The sequence below is a fragment of the Crinia signifera genome, chromosome 6 (genome assembly GCF_055691185.1).
Source record: "Crinia signifera chromosome 6, ASM5569118v1, whole genome shotgun sequence".
Classification (NCBI taxonomy): Eukaryota; Metazoa; Chordata; class Amphibia; order Anura; family Myobatrachidae; genus Crinia; species Crinia signifera.
This window is the reverse complement of record NC_139222.1, coordinates 45,429,545-45,451,802: the sequence shown is the minus strand read 5'-3', so window position 1 is coordinate 45,451,802 and position 22,258 is coordinate 45,429,545. Positions and strand designations below refer to the sequence as shown.

The 22,258-nt window shown below is 44.2% G+C and overlaps 1 protein-coding gene across 1 annotated transcript; it reads right to left on the bottom strand.

The window, feature by feature from the left end:
• Positions 1-1,836: 1,836 nt before the first annotated feature.
• LRRC18 (leucine rich repeat containing 18) lies at positions 1,837-6,605 on the bottom strand. The gene is made up of 2 exons (XM_083145376.1): positions 6,486-6,605; positions 1,837-3,086 (listed from the first exon to the last, which is right to left on the bottom strand). The coding sequence occupies exon 2, from the start codon at positions 3,080-3,082 to the stop codon at positions 2,327-2,329; it is 756 nt and encodes a 251-aa protein (XP_083001502.1). The 5' UTR covers positions 3,083-3,086; positions 6,486-6,605; the 3' UTR covers positions 1,837-2,326.
• Positions 6,606-22,258: the final 15,653 nt, after the last annotated feature.

Genomic DNA, 22,258 nt, shown 5'->3' with positions numbered 1-22,258 from the left:
TAAGCCACACACCATAATGCCCATCACCGTATTATGCCAAACACCATAATGCCTAATAAAAATTATGCTACATAAGTGCTGTTTACGTACATGTTCATTGCCAGGGGTTCCGCACTCATTTCCAGGGGTTCAATGCTAGTTTCCATGTGGGATTACATGCTCATTGCCAAGGGGGAATGCATGCTTGCGGTAACTGGGGGACAGCCACTGCCAGGCAGAAATGACAGCCATTGACAGTCGGGCAGACAGCAGGGGGCTGCCTGGTTGTATTCAGAGCACTGCAGGTGCCGGCTATTTGAAACTATACCCCCTGCACACCAGAAAATGCAGGGACTTACTTGGGAATATGGTCCCAGGATCATGCAGGGACATTCCTGGGCTGGCCCCTTTTACACCAGCCTAGTCCCTGCATTTTCTGGTGTGAGGGGGAGAGAACCCCCCCCCCCCCCCTTTAAACAACCAGCTTTATCTTTGGAACCAACTGACCCATTTACATGTGGGATTTTGGTCCCGTTGCCGTTTGGTTCCAGAGAAATCTGTCCTCAAACAACATGAACAGCCATGAAATTAAATTTCAGAAATGAAAAAATCAGTTTACCCTCGATATCTCTAGAACCAATGAACCCATATGGACCAGCCTGTATCAGATTGAAGGCCCAATCGATTTGGGTTTGACTGAGATCAACCTCAAGCTTCTGTGATGCCGGAGAGGGAACCGGCAGCCATTGGAACTGGGTGGGGGTTGAAATTATGGGGAAAACGTTCTAGCTTTGCCTGGTAGTATCTCTGGTTCCCGGGGGCTAGCGTCACGGGGCCATGCTCGTTGGAAAGCCCTGGCCCTCAGCTTAAAAATTTGGAGAGTGGGCCTGGAGCTGTAGTTCCATCAGGCCCACTGTTACCCTGGCCCTGCATCTGCCCCACTTCTGCCCAGCATCTGTCCCCCCTCTCTTTCCCCAGCATTTGCCTCCCTTCTGCCCAGCATCTGTCCCCCTATCTTTACCCACCATCTGTCCCCCCTCTCCTTACCCAGCACCTGCCCCCCTTCTGCCCAGCATTTGTTCCTCTGTCTCTCTGCACAACACGTGTCCCACCTTGCTCTCTGCCCAGCATCTGTACCCTCCTCTCTTTTGCCCAGCATCTGTCCTCCTCCTTTCTCCACAGAATTTGTCCTCCCTCTCTATCTTTGTGCTCAGAATCTGCCACCCCTCTCTGTCTGTCCAGAATATGACCCACATCTCTGCCCAGTATCTGTAACCTCCCCTATCTGACCAGCATTTGCCCCCCGTTTCTGCCCAGCATCTGCCACCCCTCATTCTGCACAGCATTTGTCTTCCCTCTTTATCTCTCTACCCAGTATTTGTCCCTCCTCTCTTTCCCCAACATCTTACTGTGCACCGTATGTGTAAGGGGCAGTACTGTGTGCACTATGTGTTTAAGTGGCACTACTGTGGGAGACATGTATAAGGAGCAATACTACTGTGTGCATTACATGTCTAAGTGGCACCCTTGTGGGCATTATGTTTGAGGGGCACTACTTTGGGCTTTGTGAAGAAAGGACTTTGCTATGTGATGTAATGTGAATCGGGGCACTTTATGCGGTGTAATATAAATAACATTGTGCTACTGTTTGGTGTAATTGAATTGGTGGTACTTTTATACCACTATGTGCCTTACTTATGATACCATGCCCTATTTGTGTGCCTTTTTAAAAAAAATGGGAAGGCGCAAAATTATAGTTTGCAGGGGGGCGCTGGACACCCTAGCACTTGCCCTGCTGGACCGGGACTTGTTTAAAGTCTCAGGCTGGAGCAGCCTGCTTACCTGACCCTTCAGATATCGAATTCATATCGACGGCGATGTGTACATCCCTTAAGGTTTAATTATGTGGCTAGGGACAAGATTTTCTTCTGTTTGTCAAAATATTTTATGATTGGCAGTGCTTTTGCCTATTACTGTACATTAACCATAAATCATTTCAATTAGTCTTGGACCACCAATCAAAGGCACCCCTGCAACGGACCTGAGGCACCCCAGGATGTCACAGCAAACAATTTGGGAACCACTGTGCTAAACATAAAAAAAAAAACATTATTAACTGCAAGTTTTTTGCACGGAGCACCAATAAAACGAAATGGAAGCAGAAGTAGATATTTATTTACTGCACACAGAATAAAATATAGCAATCAAAAATAATGGCATACATTAGAGCAAAACATAAGACACATTTGTGAACAAGATGACTGTTTTTTCCCCTCTGTTTCCAAACTGTAATTTAGTATTTCTTTCTTCTTGCTCCATAGGCACAGTATTGATGTTTTACCCATAGTTATCTCAACTCGACTGGATTTATTCTGGCTGTGGAGTTTGGCTTCATTGTGAAAGCAGGTTTCAGCGAAAGATCTAGAAAATTCTTCAGTTTGCTCCTGTCCATCTGGCACTTAGTTGCGCAGGGACTGCATAAATCTTTCTCATTCACCAGAAAAAGGTCTTTAATTCGTTGTATACTCTCCTGTTTCTCTGCCTCCATTTCATCTTCTGGGAGTGGAATAGGGTTTCGCTTCGTGTTCAATTTCTTCAGTTTAGGCAATTTGTGTATGCTTGGGGGTACAGCAGTCAAATGATTGTCAAAAAGGCCCACCTCTGTGAGCTCTTTCAGGGCTCCTATTGTAGAAGGTAGAGCATCAATGGTATTGAGACCCAGGTTAAGCTGGCGCAGGTTCTTCAGCTGACTCAGTTCCATAGGGACACCATTTGCTGTTAACTTGTTGTTGCTAATATTGAGATACAGGAGGTTTTGGAGTTGCCCAATGGATTCTGGAACCTTATCTATTTGATTGGTATGCAAGTCAAGCCAGCGCAGATTCTTAAAACGGTGTATCCAATCAGGTACCTTGTGTATTAAATTTCTACTAAGGTCTAACTCTTCCACGTCACATAGCTTCAACAAGCACTTCGGTATAACGGCAATGCCCATCTTAGAGAGGTCCAGTCTTCGCTTGCCATCTAATGTTATCCTAATGGAGTTCTTCGCCACTTTGAGTGTTATTTTCTTGCCCTTGGGGCCACCTTTCTTTTTAGCCATTTTCCTGTTGCAAATATTTTAGAGATTTTGAATTAGAATGGATATATACATTGCACTAATAGTCAGTTTAACACATTACAGGACTACGAGATGTGTAATGGACAACAAATATCAAAACTAGACCTTTTCTTATCTTTTTAAAGCACAGATGTATGATAAATGATAGGACTAAAATTAATCTGCAAGATTTGTATTAGCTTATAGAAACATAGAATTTGACGGCAGATAAGAACCACTTGGCCCATCTAGTCTGCCCCTTTTTTAAACATGTTACCTCAAACCATATTTGATCCTTATTTTTTTGTAAGGATATCAATATGCCTATCCCAAGCATGTTTAAATTGTACTACTGTATTTTCCTCTACCACCTCTGATGGGAGGCTATCTACTACTCTTTCTGTGAAGTAATTCTTCCTCAAATTTCCCCTGAATCTTCCTCCCTCTAGTTTCAGTGTATGTCCTTGTGTTCTGCTGCTCCTCTTCCTGTGAAGAATGTCTCCCACCTGTACCTTGTTAAAGCCCTTGATATATTTGAAAGTTTCTATCATGTCCCCCCTTTCCCTTCTCTGCTCTAAAGTATACATATTAAGATATTTTAGTCTTTCCTGGTATGTTTTGTGATGTAGGCCATGCACCATTTTAGTTGCCCTTCTTTGTACAGTCTCTAATGTATTTATATCCTTCTGGAGATATGGCCTCCAGAACTGAACACAATACTCTAGATGAGGTCGTTCCAATGACCTATACAGTGGCATTATTACTTCTTTCTTTCTACTGCTGATACCTCTCCCTATGCAACCAAGCATCTGACTTGCCTTCTTCATTGCTTTGTTTCTTATTTATTTTACATGAGAAAGGCCAGTTATGTACAGTATGTAGTCATTCTGTCAACATGAACACATCCACACAATGTTGTTGATGGACAATGTTGACATGGACATAATGGGCCTTATTCTGGTTCGGTCGGTGAAACGTACGTATGGTCCGTTTCATTGTACGTTTCCCGTACGCTCGCGGTGAGCGAAAGTCTGACCACAGAACAGCCGCACACGGATGGTCACAAATACCGACAATGGGGAGTGGCGTACACTTGAGCGTACGCCACCGTGCACGGATGGATCTCCCTCTTAGCCATAAAAAACTGGTATGTTTGTGTTACAGTGAAAAAGTTGACACATGTCGACTCCTGTGAATTGAGTGTCCTGCTTTTTAAAGTATAAAAAAACACTTTCTGAATGGGTGTAAATGGTTATAAAATAACTACCATGACATATATAAGCAGGTCTTAGAACAGGGCTGGGCAACACCGGCCCTCCAGATGTTAATGAACTACACATCCCAGGATGCTTTGCATTAGTTTTGCTATGTGGCCATGCTGAAACTGATGCAAGGCATGCTGGGATGTGTAGTTCCTCAACATCTGGAGGGCTGGTGTTGCCCAGCCCTGTCTAAGAATGAATCTTACCTAAAATTAAAACCATCCTTTACATGTAGAGAAGTGTAGAAAGATAAGCTTCCAATGTGTTTGAGGGATGTGTGTGGCTTGCAGGTAGTGAAATCATGGTTTTCACTTAATAGCCTGCAGCATTGCTTATTACATTCAGGTGTATGTGTATTGAGTAATTAGCAGACCCAGGCGTCCGCTCTCATGCGGTATCTCTAGGGGTGGTCTGGAGCTATCTTTGGCGTCTGCCTGTTTTTGGGTCAAAATGCACGGCGCGTTCGCCGATCGAGGTGGTTGTAGCACCGTACATTTTGTGTGCACACCCCCGTGTACGCCCATCTGTGATGCGTTCACATTTTCTTTGTAGCCCATTATGATGATTTTACAGAAATGCACACATTTCAATGGGTGGATAAGGTGCAGGGTGATCTTAATGCAGGCTTGCCTACTTTTAAAGTCCCCTCTCCAGGAGAAGCCTGGAGAGGAGACTATCCACATCATGTCAGGGGGCAGGGCCTGATCTAGCCGTCATGATAAGACTTGCGTCCTTAGCCCCACCCATGCTGGGAGGGGGACACAATTTTCGGGAGCCTCCCCACTATTCTGGGAGGGAAGACAACCCTGTAATAACGTATAGGCAGACTGCACAGCTGCCAAGCGTCCCACTATTCTTTTAATGGAATATAGTTCTAAAAAGCAAAAATTTTTGGTACAGATGGAGCCGCTCTCCCCTTTCCACCAGCTTGCCATATCGCTATAGTTGGCAAGAGCTTTTAGATGGCTGGATTGGGATGCGTGAGCGTCTCACATGCTTGCGTGTCCCATTGCCGGGAATGGGATGCGTTTGTGTCTTGTGCGTGCGTGCCCCATTCTGGCAGACGGCGAGAGCTGGCAGACAGCGGGAAGGGAGCAGCTCAAATGAGAGCAGCTCAATCTGTAAAAGATATTGCTAGTATTGCCAGCTGCAGGGAGGTGTTCATTAGGGTTTGCACAGCATTAGGGGGTGCCTGTGCAAGTTGACAGTTATCCTCTTACAACTCTTTCAAGGAGCACCATGGAAACAACAGAAGCGTTGGGGCCAGGCCTACCAATCCTGCACAGGCAATCTAAGATAACCCCTGTGTCTATACCTCAAGATCAGAAAAAAGACTTGTGATGTGATTTGTGATTACAGCACTAGGGATCCTGGGAGTGAAATATTTCCTATAAGCAGGGCTGGTGCAAGTGTGGCACCCCACAGCTGTGGAACTACATGTCCCAGCATGTCAGTGACTAGAAATCACTGGAAACATGCAGCTCACAGATACAGGCTTTGTAGCACAAACTGCAGGGACAACAGGGGTTAACTAATACCCCTTTTAGACATACTACCTGGGATTTTGTCCAGGTTTACCCGGGATTTTCAACCCAGGTCACTCCCGGGATTTTAGTAACAGACCCCCTTTCACACTACACCTCAAATCCGGGAAAAACCCGGGTATACCCCTTTCACACATAAGCCAGGCTTTCAAGCATTTGTCTGCTGTGTCTCTGCTGTGTCTGTGATTTTTAGAGGGGGTTTCCAAAATTTTCCCTCCCTTCTCCACCCCCCCCCCCCCCTCCGCATAGGCAAACATGTTAGACATATTCAGAATCTGAATATGTCTGATATTCTGCCTATAAATTAGGGGGGGGGGGGGGGGGTGGTGTGTGTGTGTGTGTGGGGGGGGGCTTAGCTGGAGGGGGATCTGAGTCACCCCTCTCCAGCACAGCCCCCCTTCATAGGCAGACATGTCACATGTACATGTAAGTGAACCCATCCCCAGGTACCCCCCACACAGTTGTCACAGGGAGTCTGCCCTAGTAATGCAGACATAAGTCACACAAAAATAGAACACCCCCCCCCCCCTTCCCTGAATATCATGCCAGGAACACAGTGAACACATATATCTGCTGTCCCCTTAGCCCCCACCCACTCACTTTACAAAGGCTGGCCATGGCACTGACTGCTCCTCACTGACTGCTCCTCGGTTTCTCTCTCCCCTCTCAGGCTGTGTAAGTTTCACTTTTAATATCAGCCTGAGAGGTGCTCCCCCTGCCTGCCAGCAGCTGAATCTACAGCTCACAGCAGCCGCAGCAGCAAGGAGAAGAGAGACAGGACACAGAGCTGTACAGCGCCCCTTGAACTTTCTGGCGCCTGGAGCATAAGCTCCACTGGAACCACCCTCCCTACGCCCCTGTTACATGGTAGTGTTAAAGAGAGAGCAACAACATCTGCTTTTCAGAAATACATTCACGTCCTTGTGTGTTTAAGGGACTAAGTGCAGGTCCAAGGGTTTCATGTATATGTATATCCATCCCTTCTTACATTGGGATTCTAAACCCTGAGCTCAGGTACCTTGGAACTTTTGACCAGGAACTTTGACACTGAACTTATATTGCGTAGTACTGATTTTTGTTAATATATTAGAAAATTGTCTCATTTCATTGCATAGAGTATTTAGTAAAAATTTGCATAGCAGGTATTCAGAATGATTTAAGTGTTTTATGCTTATGCATCTATTAATAGAAAGTGAAAGATGAAAGTAGTCATTTAAATGGATCTGATGCTATTACAGATATTAGTGGGAGGTGATTTGTGATTTGCCTAGGCATAGGCAAACTAGGCAAATGCCTAGGGCGTTTGGAATACCTAAGGGCACCAGCAGCTTCTTCTGATTAAAATGATATGCAGCATGCCTATATTATGTGTGTGAGTGAGGCTGTATCTGCATATGAAATAGTGTATCCGCCGGATGCAGTAGTGGCGTGCAAAGCTTGTAAGCTTCTGCTGGATGAGGGAGGCTGCTTGGAAGCATTGCAGTGTGGAGAATGTTCTAGTTGGCTGGAGCTATTAGATGCCACGTGTCCTGTGTGTGAGGAGGCTGCTTGGAAGCATTGCAGTGTGGAGAATGTTCTAGTTGGCTGGAGCTATTAGATGCCACGTGTCCTGTGTGTGAGGAGGCTGCTTGGAAGCATTGCAGTGTGGAGAATGTTCTAGTTGGCTGGAGCTATTAGATGCCACGTGTCCTGTGTGTGAGGAGGCTGCTTGGAAGCATTGCAGTGTGGAGAATGTTCTAGTTGGCTGGAGCTATTAGATGCCACGTGTCCTGTGTGTGAGAACCTATCTAATACCCACCCAGAGTCATCTCGCGGACGTCTCATCACTACTTCGTATTTCCAATTGGGAGGCATGCAACCCCCTTATTAAATCTGGAAGAAGTTTCATCTGAGCACCGCTGCGGCCATACTTAAAAGGACACTCTCATCCTCCGGTTACACATTGAACTGTGGACATACAAAGGTGATATCACTAATTCAGTGGATGCAGCATTTTATATCCCTTTCCCTTCCCCTTCTCCCCCTTTTTATATTGTGTTTATTGTAATTTATGTGTCTACATTGTAGCATGTTATTGTGCAATTAAATTACTTTTTTAATTTTCCTCACTCTGTCATCAATAAGCGCAGTCTACCACCCCCTTTTTTTCCCAAGAACACACCCCTGTTTGGGCTGCGCACCGAATGTGTTCACTGTTTCTATTTGAAATATTGCGGGTAGGGGCACCAAAATGATGACTGCTATGATGAGGGTTGATGGTGCTGGGAAAGGGGAGCAGGGTCAGTGGTGGAACTAGTGGCGGTGCTAGGGGGCACCAGCCAAAATCTTGCCTAGGGCATCATTTAGGCTAGGGCCTGCTCTGCCAGCCTGGAAACAGCCTGCAGCAGAGGAAGGCACGGGGGCAAGTACTTCTTACATGCAACAGAGTGCTGGCTTTTTTCACATATACTGTATATATATATATATATATATATATATATATATATATATATATATATATATATATATATATATATATATATATATATATATATATAGTCCACAGAGAGGCTGCACAGCACATCATTTATATCCATTCTCCAAATGCTGGGGTGCCAGTTTCTCAGAAATAATCCATCCAGAATTATCCCATATATATTTTACAAATAAGCAGAGATCACTCACCAGACTTCTTGATGCTGATAGCTTTAGGATTTATTCAAAACATCTCAGTGCAAAGTTTGCACTGAGATGTTTTGAATAAATCCTAAAGCTATCAGCATCAAGAAGTCTGGTGAGTGATCTCTGCTTATTTGGAATATATATATATATATATATATATATATATATATATATATATATATATATATATATATAGAACTGATAGCCAGCAACATCAGATTTTTTGAAAAAACGTTTTTATGGCATAATTTTTAAAGTGCAAAGTGACAAAAAGACAAAAAGAGGAGTCCAGCAAGAAGCATATTAAATACTTAGCGGTAGCAGCATAGTGTAAACAAGAGCCAGTCCTCCTCCACCATAGACCTTTACACGACGGCCGTTTCGGTGCACAGCGGCACCATATATATATATATATATATATATATATATATATATATATATATATATATATATATATATATATATATATATATATATATATAAAGACGATTCACATAGTCAGAATATTGCAGGAATAATTACTGTGACTTTTGCTAATTTGCATAATATATAATATTATGTATAATATTAATATAATATAATATTTGCGTAGTGATTGTATTGCCTGATATCACGATGGTCCTGCCTTGCAGGCAATGTTCCTTAATTCATTCCAAACCTATCCAGTTTAATAAAACAACCTCTTTGAGGCCTTTCACAATATCCATAAGCCTGGTCCAATACTTTCATTTCTCCACCATTACCAGCGAACCTGAAGCAGAGTACTTTGGCTGAAGACTCTACAGAGGTTAGTGAAACTTGCACATACACCGTGGATAATACCTACCAGTGTTTAACACAAGGTTTCTCTGCACCCTGTGAAAACTTCAGTTACTGCCCCCCACTTTATCCCCACCCCAATTGCCTAATGGTAGAGTTGGCCCTACCTATAAGGAGCAGCAGGGGCATTTCAAGAGAGGAGGAGGCCCAACTGCAGGCATTCTAGAAGCAAAATCAAATAGAAATTGAAGAGAAAATCAAATGTTTTTTCTACATTCGATGCAGATCCGACCCCAATGCGCACACCTGTGTAGTGTATATCGATTAGAAAAATAGTCTTGGCAGGCAAGACTATATAGTACCACACCCTACCATCCACTAGGGCAGGGCTGGGCAACACCGGCCCTCTAGATGTTAGTGAACTACACATCCCAGCATGCCTTGCATCAGTTTCAGCATGGCCACATAGCAAAACTAATGCAAAGCATCCTGGGATGTGTAGTTCACTAACATCTGGAGGGCCGGTGTTGCCCAGCCCTGCACTAGGGTGTGGTGAGATAATAAAATAGTGTGCTCGAAGCATGGCGAGCCATGCGAGGGGACGCAGTGCACTTAATCCTGTGTCCATGTCGACTGTGTCGACATTTGGGTAAAAAAAACCCTGAAAAACCCCATGTCGACCTTTGACTGTGGACCTAGACCATGTTGACCTAATGCTTGTGTCGACCTAATGACCTGTCGACCTTGTCCCATGTTGCGACCTAGACCCATGTCGACCTTGCAGTATGTCGACCTAGTGGTGTTGACCTAATGACTGTAGTCCATCTTTAGGTTGACCATACAATCCATACCCTATCGTATCTTATGCTCACATAGCAAATGGACAGCATACAAAACGGAACAAAATTACAAAGACATTTTTTTTCCAACATATTTTCATGAACCTAAGCTAATTAATTAGTATTATGGATTTTAAAAAGAAAAAAATGCTACCACCTGTCTATTGCTTTGAAACTTTTGAAATAAATCATGCCCACTGAACTACAGTATAGATTTTAAATACTGAACTGTATAAACTAGGGTACTCTTTACCTAGAAGGGCGCCCATCGCGGGCATTGCATGTACATCGCATGCCATTATAATGGCATGCGATGCGACCGATGCGATGCCCGCGATTTTACATAGAAATGCGTTTTAAAATGTAAATTGCGTCGGTCGCAGCGCATGCGGCCAAAAAATCGCATGCGATGCGACCGACGCGATTACCGCGATTTTACATAGGAAACAATGTTAAATGGGTCAATTGACCCGATTTAACATAGGGAACAATGTTAAATGGCCCACAGACCCCAAATAGCCACCCTGGGCCCCCCCAATTGTTAACGCCACCCCACGATCAACGTGAACCCGAAGCGTGGCGAGCGCAGCGAGCCCACGAGGGGCGGCGGTACGCGTCCTCCGACCTTTTCATACCCCCACTATCCACGTCGGCGTGGAGTTGAGAATAGAAAGTGTGGCGAGTGCAGCGAGCCACGGAGCCCGAAGCGTGACGAGCGGACGCGGATACCTTCACAGGTATCTGCGTCCCCTCGCGGGCTTCACAGGTATCCGCGTCCCCTCGCGGGGCTCGCTGCGCTCGGCACGCTTCGGGCACGGTGGCTCGCTGCGCTCGCCACACATGCGATTTTTTGGTCGCATGTGATGCGACCAACGCGATTTTTTACCTTGCGATGCCTATGATCAAAATCATGGGCGCCCTTCTAGGTAAAGAGTACCTAAACTAGAAATGGATTTTGAGGATTCCTGCTACATTGGATAAGCTGGTAAGCAGACAAACAATGAAGTTTACAGCAATGTTGTTTTAGAGCCTGTACACTGGGGGTCTTTAGAATGCTCCACCTGAATGGATATATGCCTTAACCAAGCATCCTCACAGAGCATATTGAGTACTTACATAACCCTCAGGGTGTTAGGAGAGATCATTAATCATCTAGCAGACAGTAGTGTGTAGAGGGTAATTTAGAGCAGTAAGCATAACCCTATAATAATAACACATTTGCATTTGAGCATTCAACACTTGGTTTGTGTATTAAATTAATGCCAATGCCTCATGTCCTTCATTCATGGACTGTGACTGCAATCGCCAAACATGCAGAGCAATTTACTAGAACAGAGCATAATACAAGAATGCTATCACAACTGCACTGTGCTGGAAGACTTGTGTTGGTATTCCCATCCAGAAGTCACACAACGTAACAGTTCAAATCCCATTGTGTATTCAATTAAAATGAATCGTAATGTTTTGGTGTTCAAGCTAGAATGCTTTCTGTACTAAAAATGAAAATGACCAAAGTGACCAAGGGCGGCATGTATTAACAATGCAAGATACATGCCGCCAATTATCGCAATTAACATATTTTATTAGTATCGCAAAGCACAGCTCTTCTGAAAAGCACTGTCTTTGGTGAAGCCACTGGCGCCAGGTGAGTGGGTCCTCTAGGTCTCCCTCACCTCACAAGCCTAGAAGCCTCCTGCTGCTGACGGCTGCAGTGACTCCCGAACTCCTCCTCCATGCACCCAGAAGGTGAAGTCGCTGTTGCTAGGAAGGAGGAGGTCACTGAGGGGCAGATTTATTAAGCTCGGTGAAGTGATAAACTGTCTGGTTTTTATCACTGGCCAATCAGTTCCTACCTGTCATTTTTCAAACCAAGCACATAACTACACAGGTAAGAGCTGATTGGCCGGTGATAAAAACCAGACAGTTTATCACTTCACCGAGCTTAATAAATCTGCCCCTGGGTCCGGCCACACCAGGAGGCTTCCCGGACAGGAGGGGCGGGGAGCTGTAGTGTGCATTGTGGGGCAGGAAGAAGCTAATAGGATATCCTTCAGAGAGAGCAGACGATAAATCGTCAACTATGCATAAATGGTTAAACAGAAATAAATGATTTAAAAATAGAAAAGAAAAATAATAAATATGTTTCAATGGGGGAAAAAATAGTCTGTTTAAATAAAATATTTTGTATTGTATCACAAACTGCTATTGCAATACAGGTTGAGTATCCCGTATCCGAATTATTCCGAAAACCATACTTTCCAGAAAGTGGAAAAAAAATTTGTTTAGCTAAAAACTCACTGGGGACATATGTAACAGCACTACTGAGGACATGATATGTAACTGGCACTATATATGTACAAGAAAATGAATGCTTGGCATTCAAATTCAATATCTGAGATAGTACACACATTTTGTTTCATGTTTTGAAACCTTGTTTTTTGAACAAATAAAATATATTTGTGTGTATTTTATGTGGTAATAAAATATATTTGTGTTTATTGTATGTGTTTATACAGCATACATGCAAGATACTTCAAATTACATCATTGAAATATTAAAATATTCCAAAATACGGAATAATCCGTTATCCAAAATTTTCCTGGTCCCGAGCATTTTGGATACGGCATACTCAGCCTGTATAGCAATCAGAAGACTGTGACATTACATGCCCTGCAGTAGTTTTCTCCATGCTTTACCACCTTTCAGGCTCATTAAATAGGTAAAAGTTATTGCTAGATTAAGGAGCCTTCTCCCGATGGTAAATAGTTCCCTCAACTGAAACTTTTTCTTGTTGCAGCAGCTAAAGTGAGTTTTGTTACTAGTATAGTCATTTACAGTGTGGCGAATATTAACAAATCATATCGCAACTGATATTAATTCTGTATGAATATATTCTAGCTATATATAAAAGTTAACTTGTAGGGACAGCTCTGACCACTGCCCCTGCTTGTTACTTTACTGTGCATGCACAAATATCAGTTTCTGCTGCCAGTTGGAGGTTTCTTGAGAGGGATTAGATGATCTCTCTCCTGCAAATAAGTCTAGATGGGTTTAAAGCAATTAATGCCTTCTGAAGACAGTGTAAACTAATGGGGCCAAACTACGAAAAGCTTTTTGGCTCTTTAGGTCTATGGAGCATAGTTTCCTACCCTCCTGCATTCTGCAGGAGACTCCCTGAAATAGCAGGAATCTCGCTCTCTCCCTCATTAGTCTACCAATCTCCCTCATTTCACCTGCAGTAGCTCACATTACACTGTTACATTTTTGGGGAAAAAAGGAATGAGAGATATGGCTCGTACACACGGGGGGAGATATATTGCTAGCAATATATTGCTTGCAATATATTGCTGAGCAATATATTGCTCAGTGTCTCCTTTTCATCAAGCGACCAGAGATGGTCGCTGATGAAAAGGAACCTCTGCTGGGGGAGCCGCAGTGGTAATTAGCTGGTCGCAGGAGCAAGCTCCTGCGACCAGCGATTACAATGGGGCAGAAAGTGGGAGCGCGCCATAAATCGCCGGGGCACACTCCCAATCACTGGCAATATGGTCGACCATATTCCCAGAGATTATAGCCCCTATTGCCCCCGTGTGTACACAGCAATAGATGCAGTTACATTGAATCATCAGCACCATTTCCCAGCACTTTACCAAGTATAGTAGCTCTTACTAATACCCCTTTCCCACTGCAGCTCTTAAATGGTAACTTGCCATTTCTTTAGCCTTTTTTAACGGGTAGAGCTGCAGTGGGAAAGCTCCAGGTTGCTTTACCCGGTTAAAAATACCAGTTTTTTTTTAAACGGGTAAAAAGCAGAGTTTTCCCCTTTTAAAAGCTGTTTTTTCGGCAGTGGGAAAGGGGTTCCCCTTTTACACGTTAAAAGAAAATGGCATGGGGTCCCCCCCCACTGCCGTAACCAGCACCAGGCTGAAAGAGCCGGGGCTGGTATTAAAAAATCAGGAAACCCGACAAATACCCGACAGGCTTGCTGGGACTCATAGTTCCCCAGTAAAAGAGAATAGTTTTTATTCTATTTTTTTTACACTTCAATCAGCCTGGTCACCACCGCACAGGGTCACCGGGGACAGCACCAGGCTTCAGCCTGTTCAGGTAAGTCCTGGAGGGGGGGTCCCCACTCCCCCAGGGCCCCTGGCCAGGCTGACCGGTCAGAGGGCTGAATGCTTTGGCCGGGGGGACTTGTATAAAAAGTCTCCCCCGGCTGTGGCATTACCCTGCTGGCTGATTTGGCCTGGGGCTGGTTCTTAAAATACGGGGGATCCCTAGTCATTTTGTCCCCCGTATTTTGGGAACCAGCCCCGGACCTGGAGCCTGGGGCTGGTTTTAAAAAATCAGGGAAGCCCTATTTGTCATGTTTCCTGATTTTTTAATACCAGCCCCGGCTCTTTCAGCCTGGTGCTGGTTATGGCAGTGGAGGGGACCCCACGCCGTTTTTTTTTTTTTAAATCCCCCCCCCTCATTTTTACTACAGTTTAAACAGGTTTTTAAACGGGTAAGTGTGAATGTGCCAAAAACGGCATTTAAATGGTAATTTACCGTTTAAAAGCTGCAGTGGGAAAGGGTCTTTATGGCTCTTAAGCTGGTTTCACATTGCAAATACCTGCTTTCAACCCGTTTTTGTAAACGTGTCTTAAAACGGGTCAAAAGCCAGTTAAACCCCTTTCATATTGCATGTTGTAAAGGTATATTGCAGTTTCAATACCATTTTTGTACCTGCAGATTGAACCTGTTTCACCCATAGAGAGCCATACAATGTAATTTTAAATGTTTTTTTTCCTGCTTGTGGGCGGGGATCAAGTGTGGTTATCATTTGTAGCAAATACCAATTCTAAGCTATTCAGACTGCAGGAAAAACGGCTCTGAAACGTGTAGGATCCTGCTTTTAACACGATTCAAATTACCAGTATTTTGTAACCGGTAAATTGAGTGTGGAGCTTTCATATTGCAGCTGGTACCGTTTTAAAGCAGTTAAAAATCGGCAATATGCTGTGTTAAAACTGCAATGTGAAAGGGACTTCTCCCGTTTAAAGACCCATTTAAAAAAAACGGGTCTTTAACCCCTTCCCGACATTTGACGTACATTTACGTCATGGCCGGGAGGTACTTCCCGACACATGGCATAAATGTACGTCATGACTTTAAACTGTCACTGCGTCTCGAGACGCAGTGACAGAGGGACGATGTCTGCTGTCCCTGACAGCAGACATGTCCCTGCATGCCCAGGGGGGGCTGCGATGCCGCCCCCCCGTCGGCGATCGCTGTGATTGGCTGTTCAGTGTGAACAGCCATTCACAGCGTTTTCCTGTGTTACCAGCGAATCAGACGCTCGGTAACACAGGTGTCAATCACCGCCGGGCGTCAGGGGGCATGAGGGGGTCATCGGTGACGATGACACCTCACCCCACCCTCACCCCACCTGCCCCCAAGGCTGTGATTGGTCCGTGGGACCCACGGACCAATCACAGCCAAGGCGCGACATTTAAACTAACGGTGACTGCGCTGCAGACGCCATTCCGGTCTGGAATAGCGTGCAGAACGGTCACCGTGCCTGTCTGCCGTGAATACCGACCTGATCCTTGCTAATACTTACCTGATCCTTGCAAATACCTTACCTGATCACCTGCTCACTGCTTGTAGCGTGCTGGATGCTTCCTGGATCTGACTTCTTGTGACTTCCTGCTGCTGCTGCAGTGTGATAGAGAGATAGAGAGAGAGATAGAGAGAGATAGAGAGAGATAGAGAGAGATAGAGAGATAGTGACAGAGAGAGCTATATTTTGTGTCTGCTACCCCCCTTTTTGGGGGTGCAGGGGTTTTCTATATATAAATAACTGTCAGTGCTGCTGCTGCAGTGTCATACAGTGATAGATAGTGATAGATAGTGATAGATAGTGAGAGGTAGAGAGATAGAGAGATTTGTGTCTGCTACCCCCCCTTTTTGGGGGTGCAGGGGTTTTATTTTATATATATAACTGTCAGTGCTGCTGCTGCAGTGTCATAGAGTGATAGATAGTGATAGATAGTGATAGATAGTGAGAGATAGAGAGAGATAGTGACAGAGAGTGATAGAGAGTGTATATTTTGTGTCTGCTACCCCCCCTTTTTGGGGGTGCAGTTTTTTTTTATACATATAACTGTCAGTGCTGCTGCTGCAGTGTCCTAGAGTGATAGATAGTGAGAGATAGTGAGAGATAGAGAGAGATAGTGACAGAGAGTGATAGAGAGTGTATATTCTGTGTCTGCTACCCCCCCTTTTGCGCTGATCAGTATAACTGTGCTGATCAGCAACTTTTTGGGGGCGCAGAGGTTTTTTTTTTTTATATATACCTGTCAGTTGCTGCCAGTTGCACTGTCAGTTGCACCAAAGGTTGTGCACCTGCTGTCACTCACTGGTAATCAGTGTCGCATCACTGATCACCTTTTTTTTTTTTGTGAGTGCTGTGGGGTCTTTTTTTAATTTTTTTTTTACACACACTGTGATTTTGTGGGTGTCCTGTGGCCACTGTACGCCGATCAGTGACGTACATCACTGATCAGCTTTTTCGGCACAGGGTTGATCTATTTTTTTTTTTTTTTTTGATCAAATTCCTGTTGCCTTTGAGCGCTGTTCAGTGACGGACGTTACTGACCAACATCTGTGCTCAATTTTTGGCGCAGGACCTTTTTTTTTTTTAACCCCTTCAATTTTTTTTTTTTAACCCCTTCAATTTTTTTTTTTTTTTTACCCCTTCAATTTTTTTTTTTGGTATAAAGTATTTTTTTTTCTGCACTACATACACATTACACACTACATTCCCCCCAGGTTGAAATAAAGTTTGTACCCCCCCCCCTACACTATACACGTGTTGAAACATTTCACTACCAGTAACACAAAAATAAAAATGTCCTCCCAAATGTCCTCCCAAATGTCCTCCCAGTCATCCAGGAGAATGTATTCAGTGGAGGAGGCATATGCCATGCTTGCTTCTGACTCTGACACAGCCAGTGATGCAAGCGGGGAATTTGAAGGATTCGTCTTAAGCTCCTCTTCCTCCTCTGGTGATGAGGGACCCCCTCAAAGACGCCCCCGTAGAGCAGCTGAGACCCCCCCCCAACAATTGATCTCGTATGGACCCCACCACCAGACAATTTTGAGCCCCAGGTTCCTGAGTTTTTGGCCATGCCAGGAATCCAATTTGATTCCACAGGTCTCAGAGAAATTGACTTTTTCAAATTATTTTTCTCTGATGATTTTATAAATTTAATGGTGGACCAAACTAATTTATATGCCCAGCAGTTTATTGCTCAAAACCCCACGTCATCATTTGCTAGGTGGACCCCTGTAGATGCAGTAGAGATGATGACGTTTTGGGGTCTGGTGTTTCATATGGGCATAGTAAAAAAGCCAGAAATTAGGCAATATTGGAGTACAGATGTTCTGTACAGCACCCCATTTTACCGTATGGCCATGCCCCGGACTCGTTTTGAGACAATTCTTAAATTTATACATTACACCGATAATGCACAGTGCCCACCCAGAGATGATCCCACCTTTGACCGGCTATTCAAAGTCAGGCCGGTCATTGATTATTTCAGTGCCAAATTTGAAGAGGTGTACATCCCTGAAAAATTTATTTGTATCGACGAGTCCCTTATACATTTTAAAGGAAGGGTTAAATTCCGCCAGTACCTTCCCAGTAAGAGGGCAAGGTATGGCATAAAAATGTATAAACTGTGTGAAAGCACCTCAGGGTACACCCACAGGTTTAGGGTTTATGAAGGGAAGGATTCAAGAATTGAACCGCCAGAATGCCCCCCCTCCCTCGTAGGTGTTAGTGGGAAAATTGTCTGGGATTTAGTGCACCCCTTCCTGGATAAAGGTTATCACCTCTATGTGGATAACTTTTACACTAGCATCCCCCTGTTTAAGGCCCTTGGTTCAAGAGGTACAGCAGCTTGCGGTACTGTGCGCAAGAACCAAAGAGGCCTCCCAAAAACGCACATTGCCCAAGTAATGAGAAGGGGTGAAAGCAGGGGAATATGCAACGAAAATATGTTGTTGGTCAAATATAAGGACAAGAGGGATGTCCTTATACTGACAACAATTCACGGAGACAGTACCACCTCCGTCCCTGTACGAGGTACCAGTACCCACACCTCAAAACCTAATTGTATCCTGGATTACAATAGGTACATGGGCGGAGTGGATCTTTCAGATCAGGTACTGAAGCCGTACAGTGCCCTGCGGAAAACAAAAATCTGGTACAAGAAGGTGGCCGTGTATATCATCCAGATGGCACTGTATAACGCTTACGTGCTATTCCGTTCTACCGGCCAGAGGGGGACATTTATGCACTTTCAAGAGGAAGTCATAAAGGGCCTAATATTTGGGAACCAGCAGGCAGAGGGCCCCAGTACTTCTAGTACTGGCCCCCGTATTGTACCAGGGCAGCATTTTCCTGATGAAATCCCCTCCACTGGAAAAAAGGGCAGGACACAAAAAAGGTGCAAAGTTTGCTATAAAAAGGGAATAAGAAAGCAAACTATTTTCCAGTGTGACACTTGCCCCGACAAACCCGGCCTATGTATAAAGGAGTGTTTTAAAATATACCACACATCTATGGAATATTAGGTTCATAATTTCACCGTGCTTCGGGGGTCTTGCTAATGCCACATAGCACCCACCATTCATTCCACCAGAATCTGAGCCGCAAAATCCAAAAATCACTCCTTCCCTTCTGAGTCCTGCCATGCACCCAACTGGTATTTTTTGGTCACATGTGAGGCATTGCCATACTTGGGAGATATTGGGGCACAGATTTTGGGGTGCTTTTTCTCCTTCATTCCTTGTGAAAATGAAAAATTTTGAGCCAGAACTGCAATTTTGTGTAAAAAAATGTAATTTTTCATGTTCACTGCCCAGTTTTATCAAAATTGGTGAAACCCCTGGGGGTTTGAAATGTACACTATACCCCTAGATGAATTCCCTGAGGGGTGTAGTTTGCAAAATGGGGTCACTTGTGGGGGGGTTCCACTGTATTGGTGCTTTGGGGGTCTTGCTAATGCGACATAGCACCCACCATCATTCCACCAGAATTTGTGCTGCAAACTCCAAATATCACTCCTTCCCTTCTGAGTCCTGCCACTTTTTGGTCACACATGAGGCATTGCCGTACTCGGGAGAAATTGGGGCACAGATTTTGGGGTGCTTTGTCTCCTTCATTCCTTCTGAAAATGAAAAATTTTGAGCCAGAACTGCATTTTTGTGTAAAAAAATGTAATTTTTCATTTTCACTGCCCACTTGTATCAAAATTGGTGAAACCCCTGGGGGTTTGAAATGTACACTATACCCCTAGATGAATTCCCTGAGGGGTGTACTTCGCAAAATGGGGTGACTTGTGGGGGGGTTCCACTGTATTGGTGCAACATAGCACCCACCATTCATTCCACCAAAATCTGTGCTGCAAAATCCAAAAATCACTCCTTCCCTTCTGAGTCCTGCCATGCACCCAACTGGTATTTTTTGTTCACATGTGAGGCATTGCCGTACTCTGGAGAAATTGGGGCACAGATTTTGGGGTGCTTTTTCTCCTTCATACCTTCTGAAAATGAAAAATTTTGAGCCAGAACTGCATTTTTGTGTAAAAAAATGTAATTTTTCATGTTCACTGCCCACTTGTATCAAAATTGGTGAAACCCCTGGGGGTTTGAAATGTACACTATACCCCTAGATGAATTCCCTGAGGGGTGTACTTCGCAAAATGGGGTGACTTGTGGGGGGGTTCCACTGTATTGGTGCAACATAGCACCCACCATTCATTCCACCAAAATCTGTGCTGCAAAATCCAAAAATCACTCCTTCCCTTCTGAGTCCTGCCATGCACCCAACTGGTATTTTTTGTTCACATGTGAGGCATTGCCGTACTCTGGAGAAATTGGGGCACAGATTTTGGGGTGCTTTTTCTCCTTCATACCTTCTGAAAATGAAAAATTTTGAGCCAGAACTGCATTTTTGTGTAAAAAAATGTAATTTTTCATGTTCACTGCCCACTTGTATCAAAATTGGTGAAACCCCTGGGGGTTTGAAATGTACACTATACCCCTAGATGAATTCCCTGAGGGGTGTAGTTTGCAAAATGGGGTCACTTGTGGGGGGGTTCCACTGTATTGGTGCTTTGGGGGTCTTGCTAATGCGACATAGCACCCACCAAAATTCCACCAGAATCTGAGCTGCAAAATCCAAAAATCACTCCTTCCCTTCTGAGTCCTGCCATGCACCCAACTGGTATTTTTTGGTCACATGTGAGGCATTGCCGTACTCGGGAGAAATTGGGGCACAGATTTTGGGGTGCTTTTTCTCCTTCATACCTTCTGAAAATGAAAAATTTTGAGCCAGAACTGCATTTTTGTGTAAAAAAATGTAATTTTTCATGTTCACCGCCCACTTGTATCAAAATTGGTGAAACCCCTGGGGGTTTGAAATGTACACTATACCCCTAGATGAATTCCCTGAGGGGTGTAGTTTGCAAAATGGGGTCACTTGTGGGGGGGTTCCACTGTATTGGTGCTTTGGGGGTCTTGCTAATGCGACATAGCACCCACCAAAATTCCACCAGAATCTGAGCTGCAAAATCCAAAAATCACTCCTTCCCTTCTGAGTCCTGCCATGCACCCAACTGGTATTTTTTGGTCACATGTGAGGCATTGCCGTACTCGGGAGAAATTGGGGCACAGATTTTGGGGTGCTTTTTCTCCTTCATACCTTCTGAAAATGAAAAATTTTGAGCCAGAACTGCATTTTTGTGGTGCTTTTTCTCCTTCATACCTTCTAAAAATGAAAAATTTTGAGCCAGAACTGCATTTTTGTGTAAAAAAATGTAATTTTTCATGTTCACTGCCCACTTGTATCAAAATTGGTGAAACCCCTGGGGGTTTGAAATGTACACTATACCCCTAGATGAATTCCCTGAGGGGTGTAGTTTGCAAAATGGGGTCACTTGTGGGGGGGTTCCACTGTATTGGTGCTTTGGGGGTCTTACTAATGCGACATAGCACCCACCAAAATTCCACCAGAATCTGAGCTGCAAAATCCAAAAATCACTCCTTCCCTTCTGAGTCCTGCCATGCACCCAACTGGTATTTTTTGGTCACATGTGAGGCATTGCCGTACTCGGGAGAAATTGGGGCACAGATTTTGGGGTGCTTTTTCTCCTTCATACCTTCTGAAAATGAAAAATTTTGAGCCAGAACTGCATTTTTGTGTAAAAAAATGTAATTTTTCATTTTCACTGCCCACTTGTATCAAAATTGGTGAAACCCCTGGGGGTTTGAAATGTACACTATACCCCTAGATGAATTCCCTGAGGGGTGTACTTTGCAAAATGGGGTGACTTGTGGGGGGGTTCCACTGTATTGGTGCAACATAGCACCCACCATTCATTCCACCAAAATCTGTGCTGCAAAATCCAAAAATCACTCCTTCCCTTCTGAGTCCTGCCATGCACCCAACTGGTATTTTTTGTTCACATGTGAGGCATTGCCGTACTCGGGAGAAATTGGGGCATAGATTTTGGGGTGCTTTTTCTCCTTCATACCTTCTGAAAATGAAAAATTTTGAGCCAGAACTGCATTTTTGTGTAAAAAAATGTAATTTTTCATGTTCACTGCCCACTTGTATCAAAATTGGTGAAACCCCTGGGGGTTTGAAATGTACACTATACCCCTAGATGAATTCCCTGAGGGGTGTAGTTTGCAAAATGGGGTCACTTGTGGGGGGGTTACACTGTATTGGTGCTTAGGGGGTCTTGCTAATGCGACATAGCACCCACCAAAATTCCACCAGAATCTGAGCTGCAAAATCCAAAAATCACTCCTTCCATTCTGAGTCCTGCCATGCACCCAACTGGTATTTTTTGGTCACATGTGAGGCATTGCCGTACTCGGGAGAAATTGGGGCACAGATTTTGGGGTGCTTTTTCTCCTTCATACCTTCTGAAAATGAAAAATTTTGAGCCAGAACTGCATTTTTGTGTAAAAAAATGTAATTTTTCATTTTCACTGCCCACTTGTATCAAAATTGGTGAAACCCCTGGGGGTTTGAAATGTACACTATACCCCTAG